This window comes from Conger conger, chromosome 14 (genome assembly GCF_963514075.1).
Source record: "Conger conger chromosome 14, fConCon1.1, whole genome shotgun sequence".
In the NCBI taxonomy this organism is placed as follows: domain Eukaryota; kingdom Metazoa; phylum Chordata; class Actinopteri; order Anguilliformes; family Congridae; genus Conger; species Conger conger.
The window spans coordinates 27,402,219-27,414,371 of record NC_083773.1 but is presented as its reverse complement, the minus strand read 5'-3'; the positions used below and the strand labels follow the sequence as shown (position 1 = coordinate 27,414,371).

Genomic DNA, 12,153 nt, shown 5'->3' with positions numbered 1-12,153 from the left:
GTTAATTGAGCGATAGACATTATTTGTCAGATCGCTTTTTAGTTTTTGCTCATATTCAAATGTTTGTTGAAGCAAAGGGACACATCCTTCAAAATCATTAATTTGATTGGTTTTATGATCCGCGTATGGTTAATGTCTTTATCAGGGATGGGCAAGGAGGGCCGTATCCGTTTCTGGATTTCAGACCAACTGCTTAACTCTTTACGAGTCCAATCATTTACAGGATCTGTCCTTTTTAGCCACATTCCGTTATATGAACAGCAGCCGATAAATGTTCTAGTATCGTATCACTTTATTGTGGTCTAATTTACAAATATGAAAAATTCTGCATAAGCAACGGCCCACCAGGACTGGAGTCGCCCATCCCTGGTCTATACACTAGCCTAAACGTGTTCCACTTGCAGCTCCAGTAACAGACTACAGGTAAATTGACAACATTGCTCAGATTATGTACTTGAGGGAGAAAATAAAATGCAGAAGCAATGGCAAACTGTTTCTTGTATCATAATTCACACGAAGGTCAAGAAATGGACAGACCTATGTGACAAGACTTACAGGACATCAGTACATTCTGAATACACCCCTGCATACAAAGAACCGTAATCCCATCATGCAAAGTATATTGATTATAAATGGACACCGAACATAACCAGGTAACAGAAGATCCTGTTTCTGTAGTAGCCATTGAGGATGTGAGATCAAGTAGCTCAGGAGGGAGAATGTACCCGCTCACACAACTTAATTCCGCTAACTGTAGTATGTCTTACCCAGAAACGGCCAGTCTGGGGCCAGGCTTTTGTTCAAACCAAGCCGTAACACCCAATTATATACGAATCAAGCTCATCTTAGTAAAGACAATCGTCGGTTGAATCAAGTGCGACTGCTCAGTTCGAATGAAAGCCTGCACCCACACCATGCCTTTATGGATAAGATTGAGGAGCCTTGCTCAAAAAGAATGAAGTTTGCTATCCATTGCATCCTTAGCTTTTGCCATTTAAAAAAGCATGCTGGCGTAACTTCACATTAACCACAAAATACAAGAATGGTTTGGAACCAAAAACGTTTAATTGAGGTCTTCCATACAAAGCAGCTGTGCTGGGCAGATTGTTTAACAAGTCCAGAGCGCACTGTAATGCCGTGTCCTGCATCTTCAACCTCACATCACCAGCCAAGACCAAGAACTGGGCGAGGGGCAGAGTTGAGGCCTTCCCTCTCAAACAGCAAGGCCCATGGTAGAAATGGCAGGGTGGGGAGGCCATCCGAGGCACACCACAGGGATGACGGGGGCACAAAGTGCAGGGAGACATCACCACAGCTGCATCGGAGGGGCCAGTTTACTTTGACCTCTGCCTCATCTTTCTTCTCTTGCGCTTCAGCCTGAAGAGGAAAATCGCATCATGGGATTTGTTGCAAGCGGTACTGTTGGCTTTCCAGATAACTATGCATAGGAGCGCAACATTAGCATTCCCGGCCTTAATTCAATACACACCATGTAGTTTAAACCACAACAGATAAATGTTTTGACTCAAAAGAAATCCCTGCGCTAGAATATACAAATACACTGCATGTCCATGGATTAACCATTACCCAGATGAAACCAGTAAAAAGCATATTTAAAGAAATCCCCCCCCAAAAAAAAATAGGGTTGTACTGTAGATTAACGTTAATGCAACTTGTTTGGGGTAGACGTCTTACCTGCGCATACGCTTCTTCCTCCACTGCAAAAAGAAAACACATTTTCAACTACAGCTATGCACTTAATGCACAGTGGGTGCATAGCCTTGAACCTTAATTAGAACGCTTGCACGTTACGCTTCTAAAATGTGCCCCCTATCGGAGAAAGCACGGTCAGGTTAGGCCACAACCGAAACAAACAAGCATGGCCGAGATTACCACGAGTAACATTATCATGCATACGGTTAATCGTAGGCATTAGAAATACCAAATAATTAGTTTAGTACTGAACACATAGATACGAATTAGCTAACGCTCTTGTTTTAAACAGGATACATTTCTTACTGTAAACAAGTGAACAGTAATGCCTGCATTTAGTTTAATCACAGGAGCAAATTCAAAATATTTCCAATTGGCTAGCAGCTTTTGGTAGCGTTACTCTGGTGCAACGATTTTCTTTCAGGAACACAAAATGGATGCCATGCCGTCTAGAAAACTTGCGAGCCAAAATGCGTTCGTAGCCACGAGGGTTAGATTGGCATAAGTGTTTAACTACATGATGCGAAAATCTGGCAATTTAATTGGTAAAGCAGAAATATTCAAAAACATTACTCTCACAAAATATTACAGAGTAGCGCGTCTTTAGCTAGCTAGGCACGAATGGCATCACGTCCCAGAAGATTCTTTCAAATTTGCAGGAACTTACCTTTGCTCTCATTTTGTGGAGATGGTCTAAAACAAAATGAAATATCACATATGTTAACAGATGCAGAGGATGGTTTTAATAATTCGTTGGATTGATCTGGATAGATTTCAGAGCAATAAGACAAATTTTCATTACCTTCGTAAGATGGCACCAACTCCAAGAGGATGTGACGACAGAAAGGGAGGGTATTTAACCAGTCCTAGTGCGTCACACATAAGGACACGTGACGTGGCACTGTGGTAATTGTAGTTTTTTTTATTGCATTTTTTTTAAAACCCTCGTTGCTGTCCCAAATCAAGTTGATCTTTTTCAGATATGATCATTCTGATCCAGATACCACAAGATCAAGATTAAATAATCTAGATTTGCAGTCTTTGAATATGTCTATTTGTTGGTCAAAATAATTAAACATTTCATTAAGAAAAACAGACGTTGAATGAACATGGAAAACATGTAAATCAGTTTGCATATTAGTCCTATTCATCTGCATGAGTACACAATACATAGGCCAAATTCTGTCTAATTTCAGAATTCAATGTCCCACTGGATAGTGAAAACAATTCTGAACACTTAACATTAATTTTAAAAAATAACTTCCAAACACATCTGTCCATCTGGATGCTTGCATAGCATTTTCTGAGAAAGAACAGTGAAATGGTGAACTGGAAATCAATTTTTATTGTCCAGCGAGACATCTTAAATCCTTATTTTTAAACAAAGTTAAGGAGAAATTTTTAATGAACCCAGGACATAGTGTGAGCAACTGAACACCACATTTACAGTGCCCTGCAAAAAAATCACATATTGATAAAGATGTATACAATAAATGATATAGGTAATGAGCTATATTTTATATAAAAAAAGGAAATTAGTTTTATGCTAATTTATCCCTTGTGTAGTCTTAACATTCTGTATACTCCCCAAGTGACACGCCATCACCAAACCCCTAAAACCAAATTTTAACCCCTATTTTGCTTGAAGAAACAACCTGTCACTCTTCCCAAACTGTCATCAAATTTCAGGTTGAAAAAATATCATTTAAAGGGTTCTCTCTGCTGTTCAACATCGTGACCCTTAAGACAAGGTTGAGTGATCAGAGGAAAATATTCCAATAACATGTCTATAGTCGGTTCTTTGATGAGCTTTACACACAGATGGTAATGCATTTTCATTGCAACTACATTACTGATACGGGTCAGAGATGCTCGTACTGCTGATCCTGTTCTAGAAAGCCTATACAAAACGTAGATAATAACATTCTAAGTACATTTGTAGAAGTATACAACAGTGAAACGGACAACAATGATAAGTTGTCCAGAGAAATTTGAAGTAAACAATGGACATTCAACGTTAGCAAGTTTTTAAAATGAGAAACTATTATGCAATTTGTCTGCTGGACTCTTGTCCTGAAAAGGAAACTGACATTACCTTATTTCTTGTAGTAGATTTCCAAAATGTAGAGAAGGTGAGGTCCCCCCCACGCTTGTTTTACCACCCACATGTTACAAAATAAGGAACTGTTATCGCTAAAGCAATGGCATCTTGAACCGTGAGTTTTAATGATTTCATGATATATCCTGTTACCATAGTGATTGAAAATTGCACCGTGAAAAAAAGCAAATGCAAAAAAACCCTGAGCTGGTGAGACTATAGACTAGTAGACTATTTTCCATATTTTAAAACGAAAACCTAGCTCATTATTTATATTTATACAGGCTTTTTATTCATCCTGATCAAGGGGTGAATCATTTTGGATGTCAGTGTATATTATTTACCATTACAATACACACATATTTAATTACTACATATGAATTAGTGTTATTTATAGTTTATACTTGCTTAACAGGCAGGTAAAGCCAATCTCCCTTTAAAAATGACAAATAAATGAGTTGTTTGCAATTGACAACACGTTTCATTGGCATTTCATGTTATATTGAACCATTTTCAGCCCTTAGGCTACAATGCTGTTTTCATTATGATAATTATGGGGTTCTTTTTGATACCCTCATCACCACCACATTGAGTATACATTTGGAATGAACAAACTTTGAGAACTTTGGCTTCACCTAGTTTTTCTGGTTTATCGCATTTACCCACTCCCCTTCTCCATCAATTTTAAACAGGAACTGTACTTGGTTGGTCAATAATGGCCATAGCTTGCCTCCTGATTGGCCCTGCCCTCAGCAGATCTCCACTGGCAGGCAGTGAGGTTGCTCTTAGTTCTCAGCACCTGCATCTGGTTCCTCATGGTCCTGATGGCAATGAGGAGGGACCTTCCCCTTCAGAAGCCACGGGTGTTGTGCTGCCTCCTCTGCGGTCATACGCTCAGCAGGGTCCCACCTAGACGGCCCAGACACACAGAGTCAGAGTGCTTGGGCATGGGTCGCAGGACCTATGTCCTTCAGACACTACAGCAACATACAGAGCATCAGTATGAAGAGGCAGACAAGACCCCACACATACACAGCATCTGTTCGTCTTCAGTATGAAGAGGTAGACAAGATACCACACATACACAAGACAGCGCTTCATGAAGTCCAAAAATAGGGAATCCACATTCTTCAAAACACTGGCCAGGTCCCTGGAGTTTGGTGGTCTTCTTGTTAAGTTCTTTGGCTGGCCCTCAGAATCTGTACACGTAGAAGAGCCATCCATAAGGTGGTGCAAAATCTAAACAAATTATTGGATATATTCATTGGTTTCAGTCTGATAGTGAGGACTTGTAATATATATTGACTTGCACTTGTTTAGGCTCCAAGTTAGCTCTGCTAAGGGTAAGCTTATTAGGTGTGGGGGACTGGAGTGACCTATGAATATATAAAATATTACGAAGCAAACCTAATGATCAGTCGTTTTTCTTGCGAGTCGTTTTTCGGCTAATAATAAAGCTGTAGCCGTATTTGTTTTCTTAAATCATCCCAAATCATTATTTTCTGGCTATTTTGTAAAAGAGTTCATTTGCATTCATAAAATATTTCTATGCATTGAATGACAAAATCAGGAGACTTTTGTAATTTTCCATTTTCCATGTTCTTACCAAAAAATGCCTTATTTCTGGGTGCTAACTGAACAATGTCATCTGGGGGCATTCCCAGCACCTGAAACAGAGTGTGATATTTTATCACTCATTGGCACAGTGCAAGAATATCAGAACAGGCAGGTACTGGCACTCCTGTGTGGTTCTGTCAGAAAGAAGATCCATGGTGAGTGCTTGACAGAACAGAACTTCCATCAATCTGTGCTTAAACGACCACTGACTCCATGAGTGGTTCTGCTGATGTCACCCAGGAACACAAACACACATTTTAGTATGGAAACTAATATACTATTGACACTGTTTGAGACAACAGTGCTTGGTGGCTACTGATTCATTGGTTTCAGTCTGATAGTGAGGACTTGTAATATATATTGACTTGCACTTGTTTAGGCTCCAGGTTAGCTCTGCTAAGGGTAAGCTTATTAGGTGTGGGGGACTGGAGTGACTGGCAGGCAGTGAGGCTGCTCTTAGTTCTCAGCACCTGCATCTGGTTCCTCGTGGTCCTGATGGCAATGAGGAGGGACTATTGTAAAAGGAACAGCAGTGAGAGTGTGTGTAGTGTCGCTGGTACCTCCATGATGCAGGCAAGCTGGTCCACCTCGTTGGTCCCACAGAACAGCGGGTAGCCTGTATTGAGCTCAGCCAGGATACAGCCGAGACTCCACATATCGATGGCAGTGCCATAGGGAATGCCTAAGATCACTTCCGGGGCACGGTAGAACCGTGTCTGAACATAGGTGTACCCTGCAGACACACACCAACATCACAGACAGGGAGAAGGAAGCGGGAGAGAGAGAAAGAGAAAAAAAATGTGAATGTGAAACAATCAACATGCACTGGGGCCTCACCACTTTACACAACAAGAGGATGCATACCTTTCTGGTGCTCATAGAAGCTGCACCCAAAATCAGCCAACTTGATATTTCCATGTTTTTTCTCTGACAGAAGGATGTTCTCCTTTAAGAGGGATAGAATGATTAACCTTTTTATTTTTTCAGTAACTACAAGGTTTTGCTGATTCTAACTGATTCTGCTTTGTACTCTTATGAAGTGATTGATAATATACAGTCTACACTCAGTGACCACTTTATTAGTTATTTATTATACTTATTTCTGCTGTAGCCATCACACTTAGAGGTTTGAAACATTGCGTGTGTGTTCAGAGATGCTCTTCTGCATACCACTATTGCAATGTGTGATTATATGAGCAATTATGTTTTGACTAAGAACAAAACCACAATAGAGCTCTTTCAGTCTGCAGGATGTCATACCGGTTTGAGGTCACAGTGGATTATTTGCTTCCTGTGCAGCATCTGCAGGCTGGTGACCAACGCGACAGCATAGTGATGTGTCTGGAATAAGGTAAAACCGTGGAAGTTGTTGTTCCTGATCAGCTTGTACAGGTCCATTCTATACAGAGATAGGGGGGAAATGACTGTCAGTGTATGCTCTCAATACAGCTTACTGTACTTACAACATGCGCAATGGTCTCAATGTCTTGAATTGATTCTCATAAAAATGCTTTATGTCATAAAGGTTTCAGGAAAATTAGGTTTTGGTATCTTCCATTAAAATGCACAATCTATAAAAGATTGAAGTTTGGGACTGAGAATTTAATTCCACAGTATATTGTACTGTAACACGGAAGGTTAGAAAAGAAAATCATGTTCAATGCCAGAGCTCATAATAAATCCAAGTGTTAAATACAAATACACATTTCTATGCTTATGGAACTGCTCATATCTCATATCTCCACAACTCACTGCAGAGGCACTTACCCCTGGAGCTCAAACACAATGCAGATATGGTTCCGGAAGGTCATGTGTTCCTTCATGTGAATGACGTTATAGCAGTTCTCGCTGTCTTCCTTCCGGATCACATCCAGGATCTCCAGTTCCCTGAGGGCCATGCGGTTGGCACTGCAAGCGGAAACAAAAATTGACCATGTAGAACCACTCCACAAATACACATATAAGCAAGCTCAAAACTCTTCTTAGCCATTATATGACATTACACCAATACCTCATCCCACCATTACATTCTGCTAGGTCACAAGTGCCAAACTCCAGTCCTGGAGGGCCACAGTGTCTGCTGCTTTTCGGGGTGTCCTCGCTCCCAGTGGCTCATTTAAGTCACTGATTGGCTAAATAATCCACACACCTTGTTCTCAAGGCCTTAATTGGCAGGAAACCGCAAAAATCCACAAACACTGTGGCCCCCTTGGGACACCCCTGCTCTAGAGTACAGCCATCTGCTTTTCAGAAAGGTCTTTTGAAGGGAACCTCCTCATCACCTCTTCTGGTTGTGAATAATTTTCAGGGCCACCTGCTCTTTGGTCTTATGGTCCAGACATTTCAGAACCAGGCCAAATGATCCTTGCCCAAGCTTCTCCAGAATCTCATAGCGGTAGACAATGTGGTCATGCAGTACCTGAATAAACACAACATTCAGAATTATTTCAAGATCCTGTTGCTGTAATATTCCAGCAATATCAATGGGAATGTATCCAGTGAAGTATATATTTCCACCCAGACACATAACTATAACTATGTTGAAGTTTTAACTATAGTGGATGTGAGACCAATTTGTTTGCTGTCGGCAATATAAGGCTGAAGGATTTTAAAATGTGGAATGATGTTGGATTAATGATTTCGTACCACTGCATAATTATAATTATAATAATACAAATAATAATACATTTTATTTGTGAATTTCCCAAGATCAAAGCAATTTGTCATGTCTTCCTTTTGGTTAGTGCTTCATGAACAAGAACATGCATGTTTAACTTTGAGCCTTTCATTCATTTATACTGTGGACTATTTACTGAACCAGTGATTTGGTTTTGAAGTTTGCACTTTGGTAGTATGAACAGAAATGTCAAACAAATCCAGCCAGCCAAATCCAGATTATTACCGGGATATAGACAAACTTTGCATCATCATAGACGGAGCTGTTTTGCTTAGAGTCCACAGGTATCTCTTCTCCCCTTTTCCTCTCTGCCCACAGGCCCAGATACCAAATGTCTGGGAAGTCCAGGATCTCCTTCTGCTCCAAGCTGGTCAAGCTCTGGAAGAAGTGCTTGAGAGCCACTGCGGGGGGGGGGGCAAATGTGCTCACTTCCATAACATTACACAAAGAATACACAACCAATCCTCCTCTGTCAGTTTATGAGTCCTACTCCCATCTCACACAGGAGATAGTTGCGGTAGCTGCATTCTGTTCAGTGGTGAGGCAGAGGACCTGCATTTCCACAGTTCTTACTGCTGTACCACTGATATGTACTCCTCTGATAGCAGGTAAATTCTTACAAGCACCCACCCCCATGCCAGGAAACATCCATGCCGATAATCCGACAATCTACAAATTTGTAATTGCTGTTCTTACTACAGGAGCCCTATTGCTGTATCCCCTCCCCCCCCCCCCCCCCCACACACACACATACACCAACAGTGCTCCCCAGGCTCTCACCCAAATTTACCTTCTGGTGACATGGGCAGTGGCAGCCGCTTCCAGGCCATTTTCTGTTTTTGCTTTATGATGTTGGGGACACTCTTTGCTTCTTCCTCTGTGGGCCTCAATGGGACTCTGACCTTTGACTTCTCTCTCTGTCAGTTTAAATGGTGGAGAGATCAGCTATAGAGACTTCATTCCTCTCGCTAGCCGTGTACTCAGGGAGTTGCTCAGAACTCTTCCCAGACGTGTTTAAATAGTGGGCAGAGGATGCCTGTAACAATCACTGTGCCCATAGTGTTGAGGGCACCCCTGTGAAAGGGGATGTTTGGCCTCGCCTGGTCTGCCTGCACGTTGCTCTTTACCATCTTTTTTCTGACATCAGGCATGATGCTGCACTTCAGGGAGAGGAGCTTTGGGTTGTTCAGTATCGCCACCACCTGTCTGGCTGTTTCCTGCTTGCAGGGTATCTGCACCTGGGCCGCAGTGCCCACATTTGCACCATTTGTCTTTTCACATGAGGAAAAGAAGAAGGAAGACGGGAGATTATATCAAATGCATTCTGGGTGTGGGTTGCATCAGTAGCTGTGTAGCTATGACATTGCCAGATCCCATCATATCTCCTTTGTCCAGGAAAGGATAAACTGGTATCATAGATGCACATTCTAACCCCGATACTGATTGGTATGATTTATTTTCTGAACAGGAAGACCCACTAAATGTTACCAGGTCAGTCGGTTTGGTTTTCTCCACCTTCTTCCTCCCAACTTCAGGCTGGGCACTGCACCTGAGGGGGTGGAGCTTGGCATTGTTGAACATGGGCGTCACCTGCCCGACAGTTACTTGCATCTGTGTAGTGCCCGTGGCCACAACCATCTTCTGTGGGAAGAGGAGGGACAAGAGGCAAGGTGGGACAGAAACACCAGAGAAATCAAAGGGTGATTATCTAAAGATGATTAGAGAAGGAGCGGCTGTAGTCTGTATTCTGTTTCCTTGTGCAATGCACTACTGTAGCTGTGTGTGTGTGTGTGTAATTGGTTAAATTGAACTGTTCCTCTCACTGGGAGGGAGGTAGAAACCAAATATTAAATTTAAAGATTCAAGAAACCTTTAATAACAACAAGATGAGCCTTTCTAAAATCAATGACATCTGAACACCAACACTGCCCCAACAGCTGCTGGCATACACATACACTCTCAGAAATAAAAGCACATTGAAGTTAAATTTCTGTTCTTCAAGGATCACATTTCCCAAATGTACCCTGAAAGGTACCTTTGAAGGTACAAATGAGTACATTTTCCCAGCAAAGAAGGAAAAATTAATTACACATTGCTGAATTTGGGGTACTGCCTCAGCCAACTATTTGCACCTTCTTGTGTCTTTATTTCTGATAGGCTTGTGCGGCAAACGAAGTGATGCAGTTTCGCGTGTGAAGTGCCAGCGCCAATTTCACCTGACACATCCGATGTCTGTCCACCACAGCCTTCTTGATAATGTCAGACTGCAGGCTGTATGCTGGGGAGTGGAGCTTTGTGCACTGCATCGCTACGCAGGCCTGCTTGACCACTGTTTGCACCTGAGACGTGGTTCCTGTGCTCGCTTCAGACTTCTACCAGGAGGGACGAGGAGAGGGCAGGAATGAAGACGAATTATAGGAGAGGTGTGCAACCAAGTTAGCCATTTGCACTTGTGTGAATGAGTCCCCAAATTAAATTCCTGGTCCTGAAGAGTGTTAGACTGTTTAAGGAGTGGGTGTGGGCCCAGGAGAAGGTGCATGCACCTGAACAGGTGACAGGTGATGAAAACCTACCATTTTCCCACATTTGTTACAGTCATCCTTATACTTAATGATCTTGTTCTCCATTTTGGCTTTTCTGTTAAAATAATACATGCAGATGAATAGTCCACAATGAATTATTTATATATCTTTATTTTATAGCTCACTTTCAATCTAAACACATGAATTGACTTTGAGGCCTTAAAGTAAATTACCTGAGAAAACAACCATTCCAAGACTAAGTTACTGTGCTATGCATTTCATTAAATGTAAAGATGAACTACCTCCCCTCCTAAACTAAAGCAGTTATACAATTTCAGCAGCCTGAAAGTTAAAAGACCAACAATTACATACCATTCCCAAAGCATCGCTCTAACGGGTGCACTGCCAGTTATTTTTCACCACCTCTAGCTAAACTGGGGTAATTCATGGTTGGTATACTGATTCTACTAACGAACTGACGAAGAGTGACAGATTTGCTCTCTCGACTCCTTGCTCTATCACAGTGTGTCCAATATGACATGCCGGTGACGTCACAACGAAACGGTCAAACAATGCCACAAATCATCAAGCTGAAGAACGATAAGTTATACGACAAGGAGTCTTTTTATACCAGGAATGCTTCAAAAGCCTACTTGGTTTGACATTTAGGCTTCACCTCGATATTGGAGTTAACAGTTAAGGCAGCTTTAACGTTTACGTAGCACTAAAAGTCTCAGCCCTTCCAATACAAAACATTATATTAATTACCCAGTCCCCAACCTTTTTTACAAGAACCAACGATCGCCATTGAACCCCAAAATTTACATAGCAGAGAGCATCTCATACGTACCATATACAGTCGTCCTTTTAATTTTCCTTATTTCACAATCGAATCGAGACCCGCGATGCATGTTTGTCATGCTGATCCACCAAAAATCAGTTCAAAAGCAGTTCGAAAGAAAGTGACGCGAAATCGCTTACTGAACGTAGGATACTCAACAGAAAGGTTCCTATTATTTATCAAAAAATGTTACATGAAACACAGCTTTATTGTATTCATATTTTGTAGAAATCATGCCTACAGGTAATAAGAAAAAGGAAATCAATGTTGATTAGCTCATGACAGCCATATTCTTATATTGGCTGTTTGGTCAAGCCGTTTCCCGAAAAGTTTCACAGATATTAGAGCACATTACGAGTGCGACTTCAGAGCAAAGTGCTTCTGTCAATAAAACTGCTCCTTGAACCATGGGAGGAACCACTAGACAGGGAGTTGGCATTCTGTTGAAGTAGGTCCATTTTAATTGTTTAATTTACACCCTACATTGGCTGGTACAGGGGTATCCAGAGGATCACTCCGCAAAACATTGCAAGCAAAACAATCCAAAGCGCCTTGGATGCCGACATTATGCCAGAGGTTATATGTGAGCATAATACCCTATTATTCTTCAAAATAAAAATTATTTCTATGTTGGAACCACTTCTTATGATGTGCAATCTGAGACTGCTGCATGCAAGGACGCCTA

General features: G+C 41.5%; 1 protein-coding gene across 1 annotated transcript; it reads right to left on the bottom strand.

The window, feature by feature from the left end:
- Positions 1-4,543: 4,543 nt before the first annotated feature.
- Positions 4,544-10,732, bottom strand: LOC133109427 (dual specificity tyrosine-phosphorylation-regulated kinase 4-like). Its single transcript, XM_061218750.1, has 14 exons — positions 10,679-10,732; positions 10,322-10,477; positions 9,594-9,746; positions 9,206-9,343; positions 8,896-9,022; positions 8,331-8,506; positions 7,711-7,847; positions 7,196-7,336; positions 6,689-6,827; positions 6,293-6,374; positions 5,989-6,161; positions 5,418-5,478; positions 4,896-5,010; positions 4,544-4,720 (listed from the first exon to the last, which is right to left on the bottom strand). The coding sequence occupies exons 1-14, from the start codon at positions 10,730-10,732 to the stop codon at positions 4,597-4,599; spliced, it is 1,776 nt and encodes a 591-aa protein (XP_061074734.1). The 3' UTR covers positions 4,544-4,596.
- Between the last annotated feature and the right edge of the window lie 1,421 nt (positions 10,733-12,153).

Coding starts and splice junctions, on each gene's coding strand:
- LOC133109427 (XM_061218750.1), bottom strand. CDS start 10,732: ATGGAGAACAAGATCATTAAGTATAAGGATGACTGTAACAAATGTGGG. Junction 6,162..6,292: donor CTTCTATGAGCACCAGAAAG/GTATGCATCCTC, acceptor GTGTGTCTGCAG/GGTACACCTATGTTCAGACA. Junction 4,721..4,895: donor TTCATGAAGCGCTGTCTTGT/GTATGTGTGGTA, acceptor TGGGCCGTCTAG/GTGGGACCCTGCTGAGCGTA.